The following is a 26,997-nucleotide window of genomic DNA, read 5'->3' on the forward strand; positions in this document are numbered from 1 at the left end:
CAACTCCTTTCGTCTGTAGACAGCAAAACCAACCCTTTTATACATAGAACCTCCAGCATCGTTCAGACATGATACCTGAATAAACCTGTGTTGAGAATTAAGGACACATTTCTGCTATTCACAAAGCAAACACTGGAAATGTCAATACTCTGTAGTTTCCAGCAATTGATTATGTGGCCCAGGTCTTTGCTCTTGTCCACACCCATAACAGGTTCCTGTACTTGAGCACATCTCTGCTCCGTGGCCTTTCCACCCACCAGACACCTCCCACTGTCTCATGCACCTTGGCCACTCGGGAGCTGTCTATAAATGATACAGCCCCAGAAAAACCTGTGTAGTTAGGGGTGGGGGCTTTTCAACTCTCACTGCAGGCTGGTTAACCACTGAGGGAGGGAAGAGTCGAGAGAGAGAGAGAGAGAGAGAGAGAGAGAGAGAGAGAGAGAGAGAGAGAGAGACTCCAGCCAGGGGGCATGGGATTAGGACTCCCTGCTGTGCTTTTAATTGTCTTCTGATTTTCTCTGAACTTGTTTTTGGAAATGTCTGTTTATTTCCACATAGTTGAGGGATATATAACTCACTACCATGGAGAAAATCTTTGTTTGGTGCTCTCAGAGTCGGCCTCCCTGCCTGACCTAGAGGTCACCTTTTCGGATGAAGGAGAAGCAGGCTGAGAGCATGGAGAGAGAAGAAAGTGGGAAGGGGGCTTGGAAAGTGGTACAAGTCAGGTTGTGTCCAAAGGGGTCTTTGTTAAAGTTTCATGTTTTTATTGCACGTTGCCTGTATTACTTCAATTTTTTAGACATTTACCTAGTGCTAAGAAAGAGGGTCTGGTGTTCCTGGCAATTATTTACAAAGCCAGTAAGTCAAAATTCTACTAAATGTCAGCTCATTGTAAACATTTATTTAAATACAGTGGTGGCTGAGGGTGAGGGACAGAGCTCTGAGCTCTACCTGATTCATCCCAACCACCTGCAGATTCAAAGCACATGGACATCTTCAGTTGTGTGGAACCTCTGGTGATATGGGCAAAATATCTGAGTATTTTTAATAGGATGTTATAAACTGAGCTGACAGTCATAGGTCTACATCTGTCAGGTAATTACTCATGTGAGCTTGAAAACATTTGTACATATAGAGAATACACTTAAAGTAAAATGAAATAGGAAAACAAAAAATTTAAGTAAGTGTCTTTTCTGAGTACTGTGCTTTATCAAGGGCTGCTCGCCTACGTATCAGTCTCTGCACAGCTGTGATTTTTTTCTCTTTTCCCCTCTTTTATTATTAACCGCCTCTTTCTCCCCAGCTTCTCCTTCTCCTCACATTTTGAGATCCTAGAAGAGATGTAACTATATTTTTCTGACATGCACAGGAACCTAATCTGAGTGATGTCATAAAAAAAAAAAAAAAACCCAGCAGCCGTGTGCACGCCGTGTTAACCATATTTCACAACAAAAGCACCTCAGCACTCTCGCCCCAGGGGAAAATTTTAGAGCACACTAAAATAGGAAACGAGTGACGTAGCAAATACTGGTGAACGGAAACAACTTTGTCCATTGCCTCTCCACGTGGTGGTGAATTTCTATCCGACAGTGGGGCTGGCTGGTGGCCTCCTTAAACTGGAAGTACCGCCAGCCTTGGTCTCCCAAGACTCCTTCTCCTGAGCTTTATGTAGGACGTGATCTGATGTACTGTCAGCTTCTGGCCTGAATGACGGGGAGAGAAGGGTACATCGTGGTGGTGCTGAGGGGAGCTCAGGGCTCTAGGTGAGCATCACACACATGTGGTATTCCACTGTAGCTGTGGCCTATGGGATCAGATCGTGACAGAGTATGCGTGGTTTTCTGAGTTATTCGTGCACTTGCAAAAAAAAAGGTGCAATTAAACTGATTTCCACAGTGGGGAACCTGAACAGGAGACCAACCCTTCTGGGGCCTGAGGTTTGAGGTCACATGGTCCGGTCTCCCATTTCACAGTGGAGACCCGCTGCATCAAGCACGGGGCTGGCAGTTCCACAAAGCCTCGTGGTTCTAATGCAGATTTCCTAAAATCTGTGTGAATGGCTTCCAGAGAATGTGAACTCTGTTCTTTCCTTTTCTCCACTTGATCTTAGCCAAAAGACTCAGAAGCAATGTTTTCTCTTAGTGCTCTTTTTCAAACTCAGTGCCAACCTATGGTGCAAGTTACCATGTCCTCCAATGGGGCTAAGCTTTGCGGTTGCCTGTTGTGTGTTCCCATACAACCTCTTCATTACTGCAGAGCTTTCAACCTCAGCACACCTTGAATAACAAAAACAAATGCTAACGAGCACTTGCTGTGTTCCATGAAGACCTTGAGGAGGACCATATTCACGGTTCAAGGACTAGATGTAAAAAAGCAGAAAGTACATAACTTTCACCTGAATTATTTCTTTCTTCTTTTATTTTGCTACATTGCTACATTGTATAATTGGCAAATACAAACAAAATATATTTATGAAACCTTTAAAGCAAATGACAGGCACTGATCATTCTCTGTCTTCTAGGGTATCTAGCTTTTAAGGTTTCTTCCTTTGTTCTTTTGTTCTTGGGTTGTATTAAAATGTGGTGCCCTGGTGAAGCTATCATTAATTCTCCAGTATTTTCTTTAGTAATAACTGGTGGCTTTTAGAAGGCTTAGAGTCCAAAGCACTTTCTCCCTCATTATCGCACTTGATTTTCCTTCTCATCTGCCCCCAAATGGGGCAGAAATCTTCACCTCTGCTTACAGGTGGGAAACCTGAAGCTCAGAGAGGCAGCAAGGGAAAAAAGGCATCAGGGCAGCAGACAGAACAAAGGGCAGGACCGGGACATAGATCAGCCTTGCAGTCTCTGACCCTTCTCCTTCACGTGACAGTTACAGGAATGATTTGTTGATCTCTTCACAAACCTTCGCGGAGAGCACCTCCTGCTTGCCTAAGGCTGTGATGGAGCATTCTATATGCAGACCTTTTTTTTGGTATCGGGGATCAAACTCACAACCGCGCGCTTGCAAGGCAGGAGCTTATGCTGCTGAGCTATACGCAGGCACTATTAGCCATGGGGCTGAATCTGGGCTCAAGGGAGAAACTGCTGGCCTGGAGAGCCCAGTGTGTGTGAGTGGGCAGGAAGCAAGTTAAGGTTTCCTGCCCAGGAGCTGGTGCTGGGTTAGCCAGCAGTGGGTGTCAAGTGTTGGTGGGCTCAGCGCTATGACATTTCACTCCTTTCAACTCATTTCTTGGTGAAAGACGGGTAGTTCTGGAGAGGAGAAATGCCAAGCAGGGGAAGCTGACACAAGTGGAGGAAAGCCAGGCTACCTGGGGCTCCGGCTGAGAGCTGGGGAGCTTCTGCTAGTTTTGACACATATTAAATTCTGCAGGCAGTTTTCTGAGACAGGAATCTGTGAATGGTTTTGGGGAGAAAGGGGAAGAGTATGCTGGTTTATTTGTTTCAAATAGATTCTCAAAGGGCTCTGATGTCCCTACCAAGTTTTTAAGGTTTACTATTTTTATAGGAATTTCATGACTATATGTAAAATATTTACTCTATCCAAAGTGAAGTGCCCTTATTACACCCAGGTACTTGTCATGGTAGGTTCAGAAAGTCAGATGGTGTCTTCTGTTTTCAATTAAGAGCACAAGCTGAGCATAGTGGTGCATCTTAGTAGTTCCAGAATCCTGAGAGCTGAGGCAGGAGGATCACAAGTTCAAGCTTAGCCTACATGACTTAGTAACTTAGTGAGACCCTACCTTACAATAAAAAATAAAAAAGGGCTTGAATATTAGCTCAGTGGGAAGTCCCTGAGATCAGTCCTCAGTAACACACACACACACACACACACACGCACACGCACACGCACACGCACACGTACATGCACACACACAGAATACCACAGTGTTTAGTATATCACACTTCTCCACTTGAAATGGCCCCAGTGTGGCAAACTCCTACCGGTCTATTGAAACTCAATTCCTCCTCACTGAGGAGCACTCAGACTCCTGGGGCACACCAACACGCCTTCCTCCTAGCTTGGCCAGCACCCGTTTCATCTGCTCGCCTGTCACTGGGTTGGGAACACTTCAAAACTGGATCCTCCCTTGCATTCACTTTTGCATTTCCAGTGTCTCTGTCTGTGCCAGGTGTACAAGAGGTGTCCATAGGTCTTTGATGGACAGGCTAGGAGGCAGCCTAATAAGTTTAATTGTGAAGTCAAATCTGAGCTAAATCAGGTCAGGATGAAAGGTGTGGTTAGTCTGATACACATAGACCCTAAATGTCACTAAGATGTCACTGGTACTTCTAGCAAACAGGGCAAAATATTCAGTCAATTATTGAGCATCTAGAGTGTAAAAAGCACTCCACTGAATACAGTGTGTGGGGGAGAAGTTTTAAAGAGTGTGAAAACACTGTCCCTTTTTCCTGGAGATGCTTGACTTCTGTTTGGGTAAAGCTCATAGGACATTTAAAGTCTGGCATCCTGGTCTCATGACAGGAGTAGCTGGCCTGGGTCTGCAGAGTTTTGTGCTTGATGCAATGTGTTCTCAAACTAAACATCTGGTCACAAAGACCAGCTCGCAAAACAATCAGGTTTTTTTTTTTTTTAATGGATCTTTTAAAAAGGAGAAACTGGATCACACGAATCATATCCCTTGCCATTTACAGAAAATAGTGCTTAAAGTGCAGCACAAATCTGAGCCCTGCTACGGAGGACAAGGTGGAAGTCAGTGGCAGCTGAGCACACGTTAGTGCTATCTGGCATCTTCAGCATCATTTATCACGGCAGCATCTTTGCTCATGTTCATCTGAAGTCTGTGAACCGGGTTCCCATCTCATTCTGCCCCGCGGTGGGTGTTCCTTGCCCCGCGGTGGGTGTTCCTTACCCCACGGTGGGTGACGGCTCATTCACACACATATACTTGCAAGCCTTTCCCTGACGTTTTCAGCGTTTAAAAACATCCAAGTCACGGTATACAGATTTAAATACTGGGATCAGAGATTCAGATAGTAAAATCAAACCAACTCCAGCAACATGTCTTAAAGGGCATCTGTGGGACACAGGACAGTCGGGCTTTGCAGATGACAGATTGGGCATAGGCTCACTAGGTGAGGAGCTGTGATTCTGGCAGGGCACACTCGCTGCCCTGGAGACATCGTTGGTTAGTATTGCCTGACCTTGGTTGAGGTTCTCTGGTGTCTGGGGGAGCTTGAGAAAGTGGTCTTCGTGTGCCTGATGGAGAAAACGAGTTGCCAGTTGACCCAGGGAAATTTGTCACCATCCTTTCTGTCCACTTAGCGCTTCCGAGGCCCTCTGTCCACACAGAGGAACCAGCTTAATGCCACAACATGCAGGATCCCTAATCACACAATTCTGTGCGTTTCTCTGCCTTTCTCTCTTTTTCTTCTCTCCTCTGGATCCCACAGTCCAGACCCAGTCAGGAGAAGTAACCTGCAGAGAATTCCTCCAAGGGACAGGATGTGTTTGCAAAGACTCCTTTCAGGCCTTCTCTCTCACCTCACTCGCCGCCCTCCTTTTACAGAAGCTAAGGCATGAGACATCCCGACCTAGGACTTCAGGCTGCCAGGATGTATGGTTCACAGCTGCGACCTTACTTCCCAAACTCAGGGGACTGCAAGAGAGAACTGCGCCTATCACCCTCTGGGGCGGCTTTCCTGCAAACGCTTCCAGCAGGTGTGCAGCAGAAGCAGCGTCTACACCGCTGGGTCCTACAGGGTCTTCTGTGATCCAGAGCGTAGCACAGTTCTTGCTCCTGGCTCCGAGGGGGAGCGCGCGCCCTCTACAGGCACCCCGCGGCCGTACCACAGTAGTTCGGGCCTGCAGTAAGCTGGTAGTGGTCTTGCTGTGCCAGTTTAGAAGTGAGTTCTGGGGGGCTCAGGTGGCCTGGAATGGGGGCTTTGTGCCTGAGATAGGCCTGGGGGGCAGGGAGGGACTGCCAGGTAATACTTTCCTGAAGGCCACTCTGGGCTTGCCCATGGGCTCCCCCTGCTTGGCCTGGCTTATTTGGTGGCTTTCCTAGGTACAGTGTTAATGAGAGGTGAGGCTTTTGTGTCCTCCAGATCAAAGCTGGGTGCTTGGCTTCCCTTCCAGTTTCATTAGGGTAATCACTGCATCCACTGCGTAAGGGGGGTTTGAGGGAAAAAGGTGAACTTGGTCAAGGTGGGCAGGGTGCAGTCTCTGGCAGACCTGTGATGCTGCTTCAGGCTCATATTTTGCCTTTGTCTTGGCTTTGTCTGCCTATCGGAGAACCTTAGGGAGGGATGTGGATACTCCTCAGATTGAGGCAACTCAAGAAAGCAACATTTAAACGCTTTGGGATTGCATCCTGCTTTTGTGAACTTGTTTTTTCCAGACTCTTTGGCTCTTTTTGGAGCATACACACATGAAGCCAAAAATACCTGGGTGATTCAGTGAACAGCCTGATGTCCTGCCTTCGGGATGCTCTGTTTCTGGGAAGAATCTGGGCCTTCTTTGCTGCCTGCATAGTTCACATTCTGCTGCTGTCATCTGAGTGCCCAGAGATGGGACCAGCTGGGCAGGCTGCAGTCAGCCTCAGGGTCTTGGTGGTGGCCGAGCGGGCTGTGGCAGGAGCTCCCTGTCAACATACCTGGTGGGTGGCCAAGGCTTGCGTACAACCTTGTGGTATCGAGCAGCCTGCACTGAGCTGCAACTCGGGCCAGGCTCCTGAGCTGAGAAAACAAAGGAGAGCAGGCTGGACTTCATCTCTCCCTTGATAGGAAACAGTGCTTGCGCTCAAGGGCCAGATCATCCCTGAATAGCATGTTCCTAAACAAAACTTACGAAAGCAGTTTTTCTCCTGGTTACACTCTGCTGTGCTGTGCTGCTTAGAAGGGAGTCACACCTAAGTCAGAATTTATCAGTGAGGCCCCAGCAATGACGCCTGGTTAGATAGTGCATAAGACAGCTCCAATTCAGATGAGTGGGGGAGGACCATGAACACCTGTCAGCTCATACAGCTAGCCTACTTTTGCACTGCAAGAAGGTGCTGATTCTGTAGATCACTGTCCTTACACTGGCTGAGGAGCCACCAGGGCTGCAGAGGATGGAGTGGGCAAGCTCCCTCCCAGACGCATTCTGTTAAACATGAGCTTGATTTCTGGGTCTCTGACTTATCAGTGCTAACTCTAAACCGTATGTCACCCCAACCCCTCACCTGTGATGACTGGACAATCAAAGTGATGTTTCTGCAAAATGAAGACCTTGGCATTTCCTCCACTGTGTCCAGATCTATTTATTTTGGCAAGTCTTGTTTCTATGATACTGGAAATTGCTACAGGACTCTGTTGTGTGTGCTGCTGCGTTCCAGGACACCAAGTTGTGCCTCACACCTTTTGCTTACTCCAGTTTTGTAGGCAGTAAGGAATCCCCCGCAGGCCGTGGGAGCACTGCCCCACTGGCAGACCCCAAGCTTCTCTGGTCTCAGTGAATCAGGGCTTCCCAGTTTGGCTCATGGTAGTTTAGATACATTTCTTCTAGATAGGGCCTTAGATTTCATTGCAAGTACACATCCCTAAATATGAGACCTGTAGACTATGGAGAGGCAGGATGCAAAATTGGGATCTGAGTTGCAAAACTCTCACAGAGAATGGGTAGAGAGCCAAGGTCCCCAGAGGAGAAAGTGCTGGAGGCTGGGCTATCTGTCCCCACAATGTGGTGTGCTCGACATACACTGTGAATTGAATTGGAAACAAAGCACCAGGAAGTGTCACCTGAGCAGATATGGCTGTTTGTGTGAAGAATGAGCAGTTGGTTCCTGAGATAGCCATTGTAGTCCTAGCCTGTGTTCCAGCTGCCCTCTTGAGACAGACTTTCCTTTACCTGTTAAAAAGTCCATGTTAAGCTGTTCCTGACCATGACTTTCTTTAGACTGATGGCTTGACTGCTTCTCTTTTTATAATCAGAGATTTACAGAAGAGGAAGCAAAGTTGGTACAGGGTTTTACCAGGAAAAGCATCTTTACAGAAAAAGAGATGGTCCAGCTCTGAAATGTAATGGATGTATTTTGGAGGAGTCACCAAAGCCTCATCTGGTTTTTCCTGTCATCCTTTCAGAGGGGCTGAGAGGTAGATTCTGGAAAGGTGACTTTGTAAGGAAAAACTATTAATGGCTCTGGAGATGGTGAGCTGACTGGTAATGTCTTGTTTTGGGATAAAGCCCATAATTTTCCACATGATAAGCAAGTGCTGCACCACTGAGTGACACCTCCAGCCCAAGATCAGCAATGTCACAGGCATGCTGTGGCATGCTCTGGCTCAGGGTCAGGAAAGAGTGACTTCCCAGTTCACACTTCTGAATCGTCAGTCAGATATAAACCATGTTTTCTTTCTTTCAGGAAGGGCAGGTTGCAGCCAGGCCACAGCCCAACCTGGGGACCCTAGTGCCCCTCAACCAGAGACCCTCATGCTGCTTTTCCCCAGTATTTCTCTCCCTGACTTCCTGAAAGTTAATCCTACAGGGATCCTGTGAGGCACTGGAGGAACTGATGTGCCCAGGTCTGGTGCCCTAGGCTGGCACTCAGACTGATATAAAAGAGATCAGGAGAGAAAGATGCCTGAGAACTAAGATGTTTGGCCTGTGAGCCTGGCCAAATTGATGAACCTTCAGCACACAGCTTCAGTCTCCTCATCTGTAAAACGAGAGATCTGCTTTCTCCTGCATTTTCTTGTTCCTACCAAGAATGCCATTTTAATTTTTTTTCTTGGTATCAGGAATTCAACTCTTGACCCTGTGCTTGCACAGCTAAATCCCCAGTGAATGTCGTTTTAAGTCAGTTTTTCAATTCTTGTCTCTTGTGAAATGAAGTAATTTATTTTCTTGTGAAAGAAAATAAAAATATCAAAGACCGAGGAGGAGTTTTTTAGGGAGTAGATGAAGGATTACTGTTCCTTTCTTTGCTCTCAAAATGTTCTTGCTATTTGCTCTTTAAAACAAAGTATTATTGTTCTGAAACACTGCTTAAATAGTTCTATGTCTAACTACAACTCTATGTATCCAGTCCTCTCAGCTGCTTCTGCCATTGGATGTTATGTGTTATGATTTGTGTCTAAATGTCCCCCCCAACCTTATGCAGTCATGGAGAGTGGGCCTTTCAAAGGCAGCATTTGTGATTGTGCTGGGATTGGTGGTGTGAGCGATGCACCCGCCCAGGTTCGGGTAGCTGGCATACAATATAAGGCAGGGAAGAAGATGTGCTTTTATCCTTTTCCCCCTTTTTTTGTCCTTTTTTGATCTTGTTGCTTGCAGTTGTCATGAATGGCTGCCCCTCAGCTGTGCCACCCTGCCTTGGAGCCAGCTGAGTATGGACCAAAATCTCCCCAAATTGTAAGCTAAATAAATCTTTCCTTCTTTCATTGTAGGCATCAGGTATTTTGTCTCGGCAGTGAGGGAAAAGTAGCCAAGACATTTTGCTTCCCCCAGGACAGTACCGCATATCCTTATTCAGTTTGCTATCCCCAGAGACACAAATCCCTGGTGTCTCACAAACGTGTGAGAAGTTCCTGCTGAAAGGATACTGTCAAAGAGTGAAGTGCAAGGCAGCAGGATCACACCTGCCTTCTTCATCCTTTCTTGTCCAGCTCTTTTCCCATCAATGACCTCTGTGTGGGTGGCTAATAATCTAATTGCTAATGCATTTCCTCACCAAACAGAGCAGTAAATGCAGCTACAGGAAAAGGCAGGTGGCACTGGCGAAGGTACCCTCTATGGAATGGCCTCAGGAAAGGCTTGGTGGAGAGGAGCTGGGGGATTAGGGGAGGCCACCAAAAGGTTCCTGGAGGGGGTCAGCAGTAAGCAAGACCCAGAGACACCGGAAGAATGGGGAAAGTGTGGGAATGGGACAGGCATGCAGGTTCCCAGGAACAAATCACCAATCTTACTGGAGTAGGGAGTGGGGAAAAAGGGATAGGAGGCCAACTCCAGAAGTGACTGACTATACAAGTAAGGCGGGCAGGCACATGTTAGTTAATTCTGCAAGAAATCTCAGTGCCAAAAGCAGTCGGTGTCAACAGCTGCAAGCCCAGCCTGCTTTCTCTCCCTGTCCTTCAGCCTGCTGCGTCCACTCCACCCTCACCTCTCCACCACTGCTGTAAACCTTGCCCTTTTAAGCAGGTGGTGGGTGGAGAAGGAGGTGCTTTGGAACTTACCAAACGTCCTCCCCCGCAGCTGCTTGTAGAGCGCCTGGGTGACCTTTAAAACCCAAGATTTTCTTGATAGTTATAAAAGCACGTCTGTCTCCTCCCTCAGACTGAATTCTCTCTCCCTGGATTCATCCTGGAGATGGGTGCCTCCTGCTGGCGAGAGCTGGTAACTACACACCTAAACTGTCCTGTCCAGACTTCATAGGGTAAGAGCAAATGAGTCTTGAGATGCTAACATCTACTGAGTGCTTCCTACATGCCAGGGTCTCCCACAGACCAACTCATGTTCTCTTCATGGCAACCATATAAGGCTGGTCCCATGCTGTCTATGAGAAAGCTGAAAGGTTAGGAACGTGCCCTCAGCCACACAGCCAGGAATCAACTGAGCTCCCCTGGCACTGACTTTTGACAATAGACCTTCTCAGAAGATCCAGGATTTATGAGTGTTCATACTGATGTGGGTTTATGCCACAGCGAAGGTAGTTATTTCATGAGTTAATGCTACAGCTTAGTTGTTTTGAAGAGTACAAATGATTCAACTTAACAAACACTAAATAATTATTTTCAGGATCTTGGCAGGAAACTACCAAAATGAAAGACAATGCTACAAATAACGAAGTTATAACAACTCAGAGTGTGGTTCTAGTGACAAGATATGTAATAAACAGTCACAGTACAGGGGAAAATGTTCTAGAAAAATGCTAGTGGGACAAAGGGAAGACATAGCATTTCTGGTACAGAGTGAGGATGGTAGAGACGACAGTGCAGATCCAACAGGGCTTCCAGAAAGGGTGGTCTTTGGAGCTGGGATGAAGGTGGAGGGGCTGATGGAGATGGTAGTGGCAGCGGCAGCAGAAGGGCGGGGTCAGGAAGACCAGGAGGCTGCGGCTGTGGGAACGTAAGTGCGGGAAGCTGGTGAAGCCTGGGAAGTAAGTGTGGGCCAGGCTAACAAGGAATGAAGAATTTTAAATTATATTATAAATGTTAAAAATGTTGCATCAGGAAGGGGTGAAAGTAATATGTGTGTCTGTTAGCACCAACACAATTGCAAGCAGGGCTGGTTTAGGGAAAGGCAGAACATACCTAAGTCTCAGAGACCACTTCAAAGACCCTCCGAGGGTGCTATAAATGGTACACCACATGTGCACTGGCACTTGACCAGTGCTGCCCAGCACACCTGTCCCACATATCCCCCTACCAGGCACCAGGGCCCATATTTCAACCTCAAACCCTCACGGAGACAAGGGCTTGAATATGAAGATGGCACCACGATGTCACATGCAGCTGCTCTGGAGGTAAGGGACACAGTGAAAATAGTTGTGATAGTATTGGCTAGTGACTCTTCATCAAGTACTCGGTCTCATGCACTGGTGTTGATGTGTGATAGAGCAGGTCTCATTTTATCTTCATGATAATCCTTTGTGAAGACACTTGTCATCACCCCTGCATACAAAGGAAGAAACCAAAGCCCAGAGGAGCTAACTAACCTACTCAAGGACACACAACCAGCATGTGGCAGGGCTGGAATTCAGTACCAGGCCATCTGTCTGCCTCATCCTGGTGGCTACTGACCACATCAGCTTATCAGAATGCTTAGCTCTGATTAGATGTGAATAAAGCCCTGAGGAAACATGATGCAAGATGGAAGGACAAGGACGGAAATACCCATAACAAGACAGCTCTTGGAAGGGAAGGGCCCGAGAGTGACATGCCAGACAGCATGGAGGAGCCCTGATCTGGAAGGTGGACAAGCTTTCAGGCAGTGTGTGCAAGGGTGTGTGTATTTTCCATGTAAACAGCATGTAGAGTCTACATGCAGTGTTCATGGACCTGTGGAGTGTACACTGTGTATGCAACATGTGAAGCATGTGTAGTAATGTAGGGCACATGTGAAGCATATGCTTAGCAGGTGTGCAGCATGTACACCATGTGTGCTGTGTGTAGAGTGTGTACGATGTGTGCAGTATGCACAGAATGTGTGCAGTGTAGGTGAAAATATATTTCCCCCTGGTTGGTACTTGAAATTCCTATATGAGACATTTATTTCCTCTCTAGATTAGAGATTTCACGTGAACTAACTCATTAAGTCATGATTACAATTAGAGCCTTTCACAGGGTTATTTTCCAGCAAGGACACTTCTGGGAAGAGAAAAGAATCACTGGGAACGGCCAGTGCTATATCCGTGTGTGTGTGTGTGTGTGTGTGTGTGTGTGTGTGTGTGTGTCCTTTGTGAAGGGCACATCTGATCCAGTATGTGCTGATGATAATTTAGGAGCCTCATACTGAGCCCTTTACAAACACTTTCACTTGCATTATCTTAGTTAATCTTCCTGAAGACACTAGCAGAAAATGGATCCATTTGACATTTAACATAGGAAACAATAACAAAATAACAAACAATCTGAGATTCAGTGAGGTCAGTAAGTTTGCCTGAGGCTATAAAACTCAAAATAGTGGATGACTACAGGAAGCTACCAAGTCCTGTGATTTAATGGATTCTTTTAAACTTTCCACATGTAAGTATTATGTCCTATTTCTATGTAACCTGGCAATCTTGCTCCTTGGTTTACCCCAAGATAAGAAAACACATATGTCCACAAAAAAACTGGTGTAAAAAATTCACAGCAGTATCATTCACGGCAGCCCCAAAGCGGAAAGAGCCTAAATGTCTGTGAACTGATGACTGGATGGGTGAGATGTGGACTTTCTGCAAAACGGAATGCAGTATTATTCTGTTGTGAAAAGGAATGAAACACTGACTCGTGAAACTGGAAACTAAAACAGACGCACACAGATGGCCACATGTTGCATGAATCTATTTATGTGGAATATGAACACACCAGGCAAACCTAAAGAGACGAAAAGCAGATCAGTGCTTGCCAGGACCTGGGGTGGGGCAGAGTGGAGAGAGACTGTTAACAGGCGTGCAGTTTCTTTTTGAGGTGATGAAGATGTTCTGGAGTTATAGTGGTGATGGTTGTCTATTTTAATTTATGAATTTTACTTGAAAAAAATCAGAAATATAACCAAAAATCTGTATCCCTTACATGGCATTAAATTCTTTATTCTCTTTGCCTTGCTTTTAGAGAATCATCTAGGCTTTTTAAAGAAAGGTAGGGGCCAGAGAACCTGCTGGCCCAGCCCTTGCACACATGCAGGGCACCATCATGACTCTCCCCCAGGTAACCAGGACAGGTGGGGAGAAGCAGCCAGCCCAGACCCTATGTGCATGCTGGCTGCCACTGAGACTCTCCTGTGGGTAGCCAGTGCAAGCCAAGAGAACCAGCCAGCCACACCTTGGAGAAGCCACATGAGTCTGGAGGAGCCTACCCCATACCTCACCACCTCCTGGGGAACTCAGGTTAGGAGAGCCCCAGGTGCCTGACCCATTCCTTACACTGTGCATGGGTAGCTAACGTGGGAAATGATAGGACACCACAACCTGCTCATCTGGAGGAACCCAGGAAAATGTCAAGACAAAAGAGCAAAGGCAATCTCTGGCCTCCAGCCCACACAGAATAAGTCCAGGAGACAAAGACATGGAAGAAAGCAGAAGTTGCACACCTGAAATTTCTAAGATGATGGTAACTGAAGTAAAGAAACTACTTCATGAGGTTCTAAAAAAAATCAGATCAGAAATAATATCTCAGGTAAAAGAAGAAATGACAAACATAATAAGAGGGTTGCTGAGCATAACTAAAGAAGACACGGATTGAAAAACAAGAGCACAGGAGAATGAGGGAAACCTTGAATGACGATATAGAGAAGAATGTATGAAACAGATTCAAAGAGATATCCAGGAAATCAAACCCTCTATTGAAAGCTAGAAAAACCACTTGAAAGAAATGGAGGATAGATTTTCAGACGTTGGAGACAGGGATGGCATCTAGTGATCATGAAAGGAAAGATATCTTTAAAATAATCAGGAGCCAGGAAATAGCATTTCAAAGACTGCAAGACAATGCAAAAAAAATAATTTAAGATTGCTAGAAGTCAGTAAAAAAGCAGCAGTCAGTACAAATTACATAAAGAACTATTTACAGCAGTAATAGAAGAGAACTTCCCAAGCATGGGAAAAGGAACTGACATCCAGATAAGTGAGGCATATAGAACTCCAACTAGCCATAACCAAAGTAAATCTATACCCAGACACACAATAATCAAGATCCCAGAAATTCAGCACAAGCCCAGAGTATCAAAGGCTGTTAGAGAAAAGAAACAAATCACATATAAAGAAAAACCATCAAAATCATGACAGACTTCTCTACACAAACCATCAAGTCAAAAAGAGCTTGGAGTGAAGTATTTCAAATACTGAAAGAAAAATCTTCTAATCCAGATTGATGTACCCTGAAAAAGTATCTTTCAAAATTAATGGAGAAATAAGAAACCTCCATGACAAAGAACAACTGAAGGAATTCATGACCATCAAGCCAACCCTACAGACAATACTGAAGGACATTCTAGAGAGAGATAAAAACGACACGATCCCAGGAACACAGCAAAGTGGGATCGCTGAGCAGGAAGGCAGCTGAATGGAGGGGGAAGGTAAGGAACCAACAGCAGGAATAGCAAGGAAGGGAGGAACCAGTGCATGCTGGTCATAACCATTAATGTAGGTGCACTCAACTTACCAATAAAAAGAAACACAGGCAGAGTGGATCAAGAAAAAAGATGTGATGTACAAGAAACATATTAACTCAAAAGGAAATGCATAGATTACAAGGGAAAGGAGAGAAAACAATGCTCCATGTGACAGGGAAGTAGAAAAAAGCAGGGGTGGCTTGTCTATCAGCTGCAGAATGGTAAGAAAGATACGGTGTTTTTATACTATGGAAAGCTACTCAGCTATCAAGAAGGATAATCATGAGGCTCCTGTAGGTAAATAGATGCAACTTGAGATCATGCTCTTGGGTGAAATGGTTTGGATTCACATGGGTGAACGCTGTGTTGTCTCCCTAGTACTAAAACCTGAAGGAGTTAGTGGAATCAAAAATGTACAATAGACATTGTGAAAATGAAAGGGGAGGAAATGTCTCAAAAGGAAAGGTGGCAACCATTGTTCATTTTTATTATTTTATTTTAAAATCCTGTATCATTTTCACTGGTTTTGTTTTATTATGTCTGATGGTTCAGGCAGCTATTTTGAAGAAAATGAAATACATTATGGTAGCCATTGTTCAATTCTTATTATCTTGTTTCAAAATCTGTATTACTTTCACTGTTTTGTCTTAGTTGGTTTTCTCTGTTTTATTTGGTTTGATTTTTATATGTCTGATGGTATGGGCAGCTATTTTGAAGATAACAAGAGGCATTATGGCAGCCATTGTTGGTTTCCTATTGTTTTGTTTTGAAGTGTTATATCACTTTCCGTGTTTTGTTTTGCTTGACTTTATTTTATTTTGTTTGATTTTATTCTCTTAAAAATTAAAAATTAAAAAAATGACAACAGGCAAAGGCTTTACCACAGCCATTGGTCATTTGCACAGAGATATTAGGATTAAAGAGATTCTGGTATTCTCAACTCCTTCAGGCATGAGGCCTACAATTTGGAGCCCAGCCTGTGAAACTTCGTAACTTAGTAAGTTCCTATTTCAATATAAAAATTGTAGAAAGACCTGGGATGTAGCTCAGTGGGAAGACCCTGGGTACAATCCTGAGTACTGCAAGAAAGAAAGAAAAGAAATAATGAAAAGAAAAAAGATGGGAAGAAGGAAGACAGAAGTAAAGGAAAGGAAAGGAAAAGACAAGACAACACAACACAAGACAGTTTAGAAAAGCCTGAGAGCCAGGAGCTAACTCTCCAGCGGGGGCATACAGTGGGGAGGCCCAGGTTTGGCTGATTCAGGAATCTTGATGCAGGCTGGTGCCAAGGGTGCCCTCCAGGGCCAGTTCAGCAGGGTTCCGTGGGCCAGCTCTGAGGACATTGTCTAGCTGCTTTGAGTCTTTCTGTTTGCCCTTTGCTAGGTCACACAGTAACTTATAACAGGCTTTCTTTTGTTATTTACCCTTGAAAAAAGGTAGGGCGGCATAGCATAGGCTGCGCCTTAAGACGTTCATGTCCTGTTCTGCCGCAGACCAGCCACGACCTGGGGAAAGTTACTTAATGTTTTGTGCCTGTTTCCTGTCTGTAAAACAGCAATGAGTAGTTCTAATTACCCAATTAACTGACACAAATATTGCAGGATAAGTCTGTGTGGAGTGCTTAGAATACAGTGTGCCAGTAAGGAAGGGTTCATAAGTACTTGGTATTACTAATAATTTTATGAGGACTAAGCAGAAAGTTCATATTTTTTAAAAGCTCATGGATGGAATGAATTACATTTTCTCCTCTTTTTACATGGTTTCTCAGTTCAGAGTTATTGGAATTTTTCTATCAGTGAGGAAAAGATTAATTTCAGCTACATTTGTTACAACCAACAAAAAGAATGACTTACACTGTATATCACATTCTATGTCTGTTCCTTGAGTGAAACAAAGTTTCTGGATGAGCAACACTTTTGCAATCTAAAAGATATTCAGAGGGAAGCAGCCACACTGGTGGGAGGCACAAAACTGGGCAGTCCAGCCAGGTGAAGCTGGTTCTCACCCTCGGCTTTTTCTGGGAAGTTACACTTTGAGCATGAGAGCCCCAGGTGAGCCTTGGGATTCAGCAGATCACTCCAAACTTAGGAAATACAGATCGTTTATGAAACAAAACCGATGTGCAAGCATTTTACCTCCACTGTGGCGTCAGGGGACCCAAGAATTTTCTGAGGAACTTGGGGCAGGTATTTCCCCTAATTTTGTAGGACTGTTGCTGTATAAGAAAAAGAGCTAGAGAACATATCCCATGACTCAGAGTGCCTTGCCAGTGGCTGCGGACTTTAAAAGGAATTCCAGGCCCCTGTCCTGCTGGAAACTTGGCAGTGAGATGTGAGCGAGACATTCCTGAGCTGTCACTTGGCAACCCTTCCCTGACAGAGCCCTGCAATGCTATGAAGTCAACTGGGATGGCCAAACGAAAGACCTGTGACAAGATAGTGCTTCTTCCTGAGCACACACAGGTAGCAGGAATCTTCTTGCAGAGAGGAGGACCAATCTTTTTGAAGTACATAAGGCCTTGGTGGAACAAGGCATTGGCAGGCCAAGCAAGCCCATGTGCAGCCCCAGCTTTGGTGCTGGAATGGTGGCCCCAGTGTGTTATTAAGACAGGGGTGTGGGTAACAATTTGACCCACAGTTATTAGCAATACCCAAGGAGGACCATGGTCATATTGTGACGAATTCAATGCTTCTGCTCGGGCCACTCTGCCTTCAGCCCACCACCAGCCACGAGAACTTTTCTCAAATCTTCCACATTGCTGTGGCTGGCATGTGCCAGTGGCAGGAGGGCCTGTCCCTGGTTCCATCTGAGGATTGCTTGTGTACTCTTTGGAGGAGACAAACCTCACAGAGCAGTTGAGAACCACTTCTTTATCCCCAATCCTCAGGTCTCCCAGCCTCCAGAGCTCACTCATAGGACAAGCTAACATATTCCTGAGTCACTCTGGAAGAGGAAGTTCAAGGAGGCTCTGGCTGCCCCCTGATCCCGGGAATAATCCTCCTCTTCTATTCCTCAGTATTAAAAATGAAAAGAACCTGCTACCAAACCATTCTAAGCCTCGGCACAGCACAGACCTAGACACTCGTGCATGGGGGCAGCACTCTCAGTGCTCGTAGCCCTTTGCACCCTCCGGTGACCGGTGACCAACGCTTCCCAATTTCCTCCTCAGCTTTCCAGAGCCCTGAAGAAGCCTCGGGACAGGAAGTTCACTTTCCCTGGTGGCTCTGCAGGGATTTTCTACAGGGCCCATCAGCCTTTACTTTATTACTACAAGCATTAGGGGCTATGAACAATGGAAAGATACTTGCAGTAAAGGGAAAACCCAGAGATGGGAGTTTATAGTTATAAAGAAACAGCCAGGGAGAGCCAGTCCCTGATACCTAACGGTGCAGACGGAGGGAGATATAGGGACAGGTTGGCTCAGGAAGCCCTTGTGGAAAGTTTATTAATGTGCTATACGGGCTCCTGTGTGTCTTTAGGTGCCAACGTGTTTCCTCTTCCTGAATCTGATACTGTAGCAATATTAAAGGGCATTTCCCTTAGCATTAAAATTATTTAAAGAAACAGAAAGAAAAGCAAAAATCCAGATCACTGTTGCTTCTATCTCAAATATGAGAACAGTGTTTAGAATATTCTTAAAAGAAGTACTGATGTGACAGGCCATGTTGTATCTTGGATTTTATAAGAAGACTGAAATTGTTGCCATCCTAAAACAAAAAAATTTTTTTCTATGCAAATGAGCAGTTAGTGGATCATCAGTAATCAATTTATCTATATCTAATTTGAGACCAAGGTTTGAGGGTTTCCACCACCCAAGTCTATCCTGAGCCCCCATATTTGTGGCTACTCTCCAGACCCTCACCATCCACTAGGGCTCACTGCAACAGCAGCAAGACCAGGAACTTTGCTTTCAATTTCCTGAAGCCACTCTCTCATTTGGTGGGACATTCAATTTGCCACTTTCCTGCAGGGAAGTTGCCAGTGCCGTAGGTGCTCAGCTCTTCTCAGAGGAGCACAGCCCGTTAGTACGTATGGTGTACTGTTTCTGGATATCTTTCCTTCCACGACTTCAGGTCTATGACAGCTCATTCTCTGTCGTACCCTTCTCTGTCTCGCCCAACGCCCTCTGTTCTAGAAGCTTCCTGTCTCAGCAGACCGGAGGTTTCCTGTTCAGCCTCCATGTTGTCGCTGACTGCACTGTGCTGGGTTGACTCTGCCCTGCTCCGCACTGGCTGTGAGTGAGCCCCGTGTCTGCTGTGTGGCAAACGTCCAACAGTGCTTATGATATGAGCAAGTGTCTCTGAATGACAGGGAAGCTGCTAAATGTAATTAAAAAGCAAAACCAGTGCATGAGCTGTTTCACAGGGACTGTGAGATGGAAATTCTCACCATGTCATCTTTGAGTTAATGATGAATGTGTGGTCTCCCTACTGGTTAATAAACACTGGACCTTCTTGAGTCTTGCAGAGCAGTTCGGTTTTATTATAGCAACTTCTGCCCTGAATTTGAGCTTAAAACAAATACTGCTGCTGCCCCTTCTAATCTGGCTACAGTGGTCTAAATTCAGACCTTTCCCCTTCACCTGCCCCTTTGCTTCAATAGGCATTATTGCTTATAAAACAACTACAGAGACTTTCCCATGAAAGATGCCCACTCCTTAATGAACTTGAGTTTCGCTTTATTTAACTACTGTTGACTTACTGTCAACAAGTGTTATTGATTTCAATGTAGCATCCCGTGGAAATGAACTAACAAATTATAATTTGTTTAACTTTAGCAAGTATTGTCTGGGCTATTGCTCTGTATGCTGAACTGTGACTGTTCGTGTTCCTCAATTAAATTCAGAGATACACATTCTTGAAAATATGATGACTCATTATTTTTTCTCTTCTATGCAAATGTTCCTTTCCAATGAAACTTTAGAAATAATTTTGAGAACACTTTATAGCATGACCCTATATGATCTTACTCCCAGAACTTGACAGAAGATGTAAAAACCAACCAGAAAGGGACAAAGGACACACATGGGGAGAAAAGACAAATTTATATTCTTGGTTAGAATATAAGAGCTTGGCTCTTAGGTTCAACAAATATCACTTTCCTTCCTGTGTAGCTTTCACTTGAGATTTCCAAATAAAGAAAATATTAAAGAATTAAAGAATATTAAAGAAAATAAAAACATGAAATTTAATAGACAAAAATCACAATATGAAAGAATGTTCATATTCAAGCTAATTATTGTTAACATTTCTAACATAATAAACATCTGCAAAAATTTTTCAGATATTCAAATAAATATATTCTAAATCTCTGCATAAACCCAAATCAGGTCAATCAATAAGCATTGTTTTGAACAACGAACGGCCTTTGAGCGGGTGCTATTTCTTGTTCCCTTCGGGACGGAGAGCTGCCGTACTCCATCTGCAGTGGCTTTTGGGTGCCTGACCTACTTCACACTGGTTTCCCCTACTTACCAAGCTCCTGGTGGTGGTGATGCCATTGCAGCTTCCCCCTTGGGGTGCTCTTGGACACCGGGGACCAGGCATGGGGCTGTGCTGATCCACGGTGGGCGGAACTGAGCTTAGAGTCTCACGACCAAACCAGGTCTGGGCTTTCAGAACACAGGGTGGTCCTTCCAGGCAGCAGTGCTGTGAGCAGGCCGCTCTGAGCCCAGCACTGCACACAAGCGCTCTTTTCTCTGCCAATCAGCTAGAAAGTAGCAAGATGCTCTGTGTCTGTGTCTGCCTCTGTCTTTATCTCTGTGTCTCCTTGGACTGATTCACCAGATTCCTGGGAAATTCACACCACAAGGGTCTATTTTCAGCAAATGAGACTGAAGGATTATCCTTACAAAGCAGGTCAGACAGCCACCTTCCCTGCAGAAACCTCCGGCCACAGTTGGACACTCTTACCACATGGTTCAGGAATTAAAGAACTGTGCCCTCCTCCTTCCTGTCGCATGGACAGCAGTGCCACAGGAGTGGCCACTTTTTATAGCCTGCCCAATTGGTTCTGCTACATGCCCCTCTCTTGAAGCGATCTGCTCCTTATGCTTTCTGGGAGAAACCTAAGTGGGAAGAGAAAATAAATGACACGCTTTCTTCTGGGAACTTGAGTACATTGGTCATTTCAGTGTTCTTCTTTATGAATATCAGCTACTGGAATGATTTGATTTAAAAAAAAAACAATACTCATGCAGAAACTTTGTAACTGTGTTGATTGTTCAGAAGATCCTGCAGAATTTCAGACTGAGTTGCAAACTTGAAAATTAATCTGGTCCAAATTTCCCAATTTTTAAACAAAAAAGCTAAGACTCAAAAAAAAAAAAAAATCAATGATTTCCTCAAGATCTTGGAAGTAGCCACATTATTATTTTTTTTTTTTGGTATTAAAATATACTCTCTGCTCCTAGGTTGTCCTTGGTGTTTGGTAAACAGCTGGCCTTCCCTACCAAGCTGCGTATTCTATATGCCAGACATCTAGCAAGTTGCAGAATGACTTTCCCTCAGACCTGTGCACAGACTGAGCTCACTGTAATGGTTGCCAAATACAGAAGCATTGAGAAGATCACAGCTCCTTTCCTAATGTTGCATGTTGGAAAAATCATGGCTTGATAATATTTAACATTTTTAATTATGTGAGAAAGAGAAGAATGATTTTAGTGTGGGAAAAAAAGCTGAAATAAGTTGAGCAGAGTTTTTTTTGTTCTAAGTGATAACAGACATTTTCTGCACTGAACGACTTAGATGTTTATTAATTAAAAGATAAGGTGATTGGAAGTAAATGCCGCTGGTCTGGGTAAGCAGTCTCTTCTGGGGTGTCCCCTCTGCTCCTTTCCTCAGGGCTGTCTTCAGTCCTGTCAGGAGCAGCCCAGTATGCTGTGCACTGGCCATGTGGACTGTGACTGGGGCATGCAGCCCCAGAGGGACTCAGGGTGTTTTCACGTTGTGCTTGGTTACTTTCAGCCGTTGGTTCAGGAATGATCACTAGGCCCAAAGAAGGACAGAGTTGTTTCCTGGGGTTTGGCAAGTGGAGTGAAGAGAAGAAACTGTCTCATGGGCTTTGGGATTATGAGAGGAATAGTTGGCGAGGCCTGAGGAGGCCATGCACCCCTACTGTGTTCTGGGGCAGAAGAGAGAGCCAGTCTGCAAGAAGGAGCTGCTGTAGAGCAGGGGAAGGGTGGCTGGAGGGACCCCCAGGGTAGGCGCCCCATGCTTAGGGCCAGTTGATTTCCAATTCTGGTTCTGTGAGTTTACTATATGTGAAGCAGTTTATTATGCGTGAAGGGGTGATTTCTGTAAAATTTAACCAAAAGCACTACAATTTATATAATCTGAATAATTATAATTATACAAATTAATTTACAATTTAGTTATAAAACTAGAAGATTTATGGAAGCTTACAAAATACAGCCATATCCTCTGTTCATAGATTTAAATAGAAAGTGGCATGACCTGCAAACTGGAATTTTCCCAGATGGTTGTTACTCACTTTTTAATAATGTTTTATAAATGTTCAAAGTTTTTCAGTAAAAGCAGAGAATTTTTCTCTTTTATGCCTGTTCCTCAAGATGTTGGAACTCACAATTCAGTCATAGTTAGGTTATTAGAGATTTTCTTCAGTCCCATAGGTATTTTCTTCTGTGTTTTGATATTTCTTATTTAATGTTAAACTTAGCCTTAGATATCAGCCCTTTGTTGCCATGGGTGCCGGGTTTCTGGACAGGCTCCTCAGTTCCTGTGTGCAAGAAACACAGCACTGGCTGTGGTTATAGCTGATGAGGAAACAGTAGCAACTTTTCACGAGGTGACAGTGGGCTCTGAGGGAGTGGGCTGGTGTTGGCCAAAGGAAAGTGGCATGAGAGCTGAGGGCTCGGGGTTGGGAATGTATGAGCTGCACTCCATAGGCGTGAGTCTCCAATAAGCTCCAGGTGAAGAAGGGTTCCTGCAGATCAAGCAGGAGAGTCTGGGAAGCATGTGTCCTGGTTTGGGCTTTTGGAATTTTCCAGCGCAAGCTCAGGGGTCTTTGTTTTTCTAATTTCTGCCTCTCGGTTGACCCTGCGGCATTGTCCAGTTCAGGTGACTGAAGCGAAGCAGCCCCGTAGTCTAAATGGTGCAAACTATATTAACTTTGTGTAGATACTACTCTCTAAGCAAACAGGCAAATGTTTATCCACACGGAAGTATACTATGCTACATGATTATTACATTTTAATAGAATATATCTTGAGTTTGTATTATAAAATCATATATGATTATGAAAGAAAATTTGTAAAACCTAAAGATATAAGCCTGGTATATAAATGCTGGTAACATTTCACCATGTTTCTTACCTCTTTTCAGTATATATCTGAAGGAGCAGTCAGGGACAGATGGAGGCAAGGGGCTTCACTTTTCAGGAAAGCACAGCTTGGTGGTCTCCCCCGGTGGACAGTCATATTTTAGACAATTTCTTAATTTGATAGGGAATTTTAAAAAAATTCCACGACTACTTTCAAGCATTGCTGTAAGGCAGAACATCTTTTTTTTTTTTTTTTTTTTTTTTTTTGTCTTTTTCCTTTTTATCGGTACCAGGGATCACGACTGCCTGCTTGCAAGGCAGGAGCTTATGCCCCTGGGCTAAATCCCCAGCCCTAGCAGAACATCTTTCAAAAACTTACTAATCAGATGCATTTACTTTCCAATGTGTTTGTTGCTGATACAAATGTGTAAGAAGGATGCTACAGAAGAGGGGTGCTGAAGATGACAGGGATCCTTTTGTGCCAGGAAAGTACCCATCACTACCTAGGAAATGATGGAAACTCATAATACTACTAAAAATTAATACTAAGAAGGAGATTATTGTCAAACATGGAAGGATATTCTTAAAGCTTCTTGTGGCTTCTTGAAAGAGGCAGAGGATGTGCCTTACTCCAGTTATGTGACCTAGTTTTATGGGATCTGGCTCCACAGGGTGATTTTGGAAAATGCTTGTTTAGGGAACTTTAAGGTTATGAATGTAGGGTTATAAGTTTAGCTGAAGTGCTTTTCTTTCATAGGTACAGAAACCCTCACTCCTAATACTTGTGGTTACCCCTGAGACATGGCCTGCATTAGTCTGTTTTCTATTACTACAACAGAATACTTGAAACTGGATAACTTGTAAAGAAAAGAGATTTAGTTCGCTCAAGTTCTGGAGGTTAAGGGCAAGGCACTTGCTATGGTGAAGTACTAGTGGCTGATGACATTACAATATAAGGATCACATGACACAGAAAAAGCGAGTCTTAATGTATGAAGCCAGAATTAGGGGAGCATCCAGGTTCAGGTTCTTGCAAGAACTCTCTCAACTTCAAGGCCCAGAAGACAGTCCTTTCCGAGGGCAGCATTTCCGTGACCACTAGGTTTCACCTTTTGAAGGTCCCACCACCTCCTAAGACCACCACACTGCAGACCAAGCATCCAACACATAAACCCTTGGGGGACAAACCACATCCAAGTATACCAGGGTGTTTAGGTGGTAAGAGTTGTGTGGGGTCCAGTATTACTGGTGTCCTCATAAGAAGTGATTAAGACACCACTATGTATGCAGAGGGCTGGCCATGCTAAGATGGAAGGAGAATATGGTTATCTTCAGGACAAGGAGAAAGGTTGTTTTAAGAACTCTCTCAGCACCTTAACTTTGGACCTCCAGACTCCAGAACTGTGAGAAAATAGTTTCATAGTTTTAGCTCCAAGTCCATGGCTCTTTGTCTTGCATCCTTGCAGACCACTCGCCACCTGGATCTGCTCCTGGGTCCATCTTTCTGCAGGAGCACCGAGCCATCTCATTGTCATTTCCTCGTGTTATGCTTTGGTTATCACCAGGTCTGATTTATAACCCCTGTCTGCTTTATAACCCCTGTCTGGTATTTATAGCCAGTATTTCTTAGCATCCTTTGCTGCTTTTACTAAATGTGACATTTTCCCCTTCCCCTAAATACCAAATAAATATGTAACAGGTTTAACAAGTGACCGTGGCCCCACACCTTCAGACCCTGCTGGGGCTTCTTTGGGCACAAGATGCCATTTTTTATGACTGACGTTCTGTGTGGCTCTTTGATCTCCTAGTTGCCTTCTTGTTCCCCTCTCCAGTGACTTCTCAGTTAGCTTTAATCCTATGGTGTGAAAGTTACATTCAGTGCTGTGAAAGCTTAAGGCTGAGAACTTCTAGTGCGTGTGTTTCTCAGGCACACACATTTGGCTTGAGTCATGCTCGTGTGTGGACGAGCTCCATTCTGTAACATGTTGAGTATTTCTAGGGCAGAGCCTGTGCTGTATTCCTCTCTGCAGCTCCAGATCTAGCTGGATGCCTTGTATTTTGTAGGTACGTATTCATCACTTTATTGAAGGAATGATTTATATGCTCAGGAGGGAGTGGAGATTCCATGTTTATAGAGACAAAGTTATAATGTCCAGTAATTTGTACTTTACCAGAATTCCTACCCAGAAGGCAGACCTTATTTGTAGACTTTAAGCTTTCTACTTATGCTAGATCATTTGAAGCTATTCCTGGGGCAGGTTTGGTTCACACATTGGATTCTGAATGCAACACTAGTTTTGGTTCTTTGCCTTTGTCTCTCTTTATTCCTGTAATGGTACTCAAACTGCCCTCAAGGTCAAGGTCACTGACAGTCACCATGAACTGCCATTTTCCCCCAGGTCACAAAGAACAAGATAGTTTGTGGCTTCCAGAGCTAGGTGAAAATGAGGTTTCATTCATGGCAGAAGCGAGGAGAGGAGATTTAGGCAGGGGAGCTCAGATGGCTCAGTGCCCCTAAAGAATTGAGAAGAGGAAGTCCCCTTTGCTCCTTTGCCCACTGGGGAAGGTGGAACACTGTGGTTTGTGGCAGGAGATGATGCCAAGGATGACAGTACCCTCGCTCTCCCTGGGTCTCAGAGACAAAGGTGTTCAACCCAGCAATGCGTGTGGTGAATGGGAAACAAAAAAGCATTCTTTCACTTTATTTTCTTATTTGTTTGTACTTATTGAACAAACTTTGACTGCATGCGTTATACAAGCCAGAGACAACCAGGAATACTTCCAAGGTTCAGGCTGTCCACAGAAGTCCACGCAGATTTCTCGCTTAAGCTGAGTCTCTCTCCAGAACTCACCTGTAAGGATCCTCCCAAAGCAGAGGGCTCTGCAGTTGGAATTGGAGCACCCCAGGGGATGAGTTACTGGGCTGGGGTAGGAGGGATCAAGCATTGTGATCAAGCATTCATGTCTACAGAAAGTTACTCCTAAGCCCGTTCTTCAGCTAATACTTGAGTTCCAGTTGTGTTCTCAGACTGTGGGACATGTTTTGGGCACTGACAATAAAGCCATGTGAGACCATTTTCCCAGCCTCAGACAGTTCCTTACAATCTCCCATCCAAGTACTAACCAGGCCCAACCCTGTTTAGCTTCGAAGATCAGAGGAGATTAGGCGCGTCCAGAGTGGTATGGCCACAGACACCCCTCACAATCTGGCTGATAAACAAAACTAGTCTGGGAGCACAGGAGAAAAATTAGTGCTACTGGTAAGCAAGCGGCGGCCGAGAACAAGCAGTGGGCATGCCAAGGAGAGAACAAGTCAGCGTCTCCGTTGAGCCTACCAGCCGCGCCAGGGCTGAGAATCAAAAGTCCCATCCCCCATGTCCCCAACCAACTCCCCTCCCCCTAAGCAACTGGATGATGTTGAGGACAGCTGGACTTGATAGCAACTAAGGCACATAAAGCAACTAAATGCTTGTATTGTTGGGTTGATTATCTGACCCGGGGCCAGAGCTCTGAGCATCTCTTGGGAGGATGACCTTATGCAATATAGCAAATATGGGGGCTTCCTTCTATCTTCTATTTGAAGGCAAGTATTGTTTTCACTGTTTTGCTTTGTCCTGATTAATGGCTTTGCTCTATTTAATATTGTCTTGATAGGTATTATAATGTTCTGTTTTTGGTTTGATTTTGCTATACCTGATTGAATGGACAACTGTTGTGAAGAAAACAAGATACACTACGGTACTTATTACTGGTATCCCAGTACCCCGCGCTGAAATTCTGTACCAATTTCATGGTACAGAAATACTGTAAAGTATTGTCTCAGTTGACTTTGTTCTGTCTAGTTTTGCTGTATTTTAGTATCTTCAAAATAAAAAAAATTTAAAAATTAATACTATCCTGAGTGTTGGGAAATAACCAAAACAAGGCACCAGGCAAGAGGACAAGAATGCTTGAACCCTTGTGGAAG

The 26,997-nt window shown here is 44.6% G+C and overlaps 1 protein-coding gene across 2 annotated transcripts in view; it reads right to left on the reverse strand.

Annotated features, from left to right (window-relative positions):
* Tagap (T cell activation RhoGTPase activating protein) overlaps window positions 1-20,642 on the reverse strand; it is an 86,839-nt gene extending 66,197 nt beyond the window's left edge. Inside the window, exon 1 of one of the 2 annotated variants that reach the window (XM_063232965.1) lies at window positions 20,226-20,642. In XM_063232965.1, coding sequence (XP_063089035.1) covers window positions 20,226-20,251 — 26 coding nt within the window. In that variant the 5' untranslated portion in view covers window positions 20,252-20,642. The remainder of the gene's footprint in view (window positions 1-20,225) is intronic. The other variant, XM_003468446.5, reaches the window with a different exon arrangement.
* Between the last annotated feature and the right edge of the window lie 6,355 nt (window positions 20,643-26,997).

The sequence above is a fragment of the Cavia porcellus genome, unplaced genomic scaffold (genome assembly GCF_034190915.1).
Source record: "Cavia porcellus strain 051 isolate PalLab524CR breed Dunkin Hartley unplaced genomic scaffold, mCavPor4.1 scaffold_22, whole genome shotgun sequence".
NCBI lineage: Eukaryota > Metazoa > Chordata > Mammalia > Rodentia > Caviidae > Cavia > Cavia porcellus.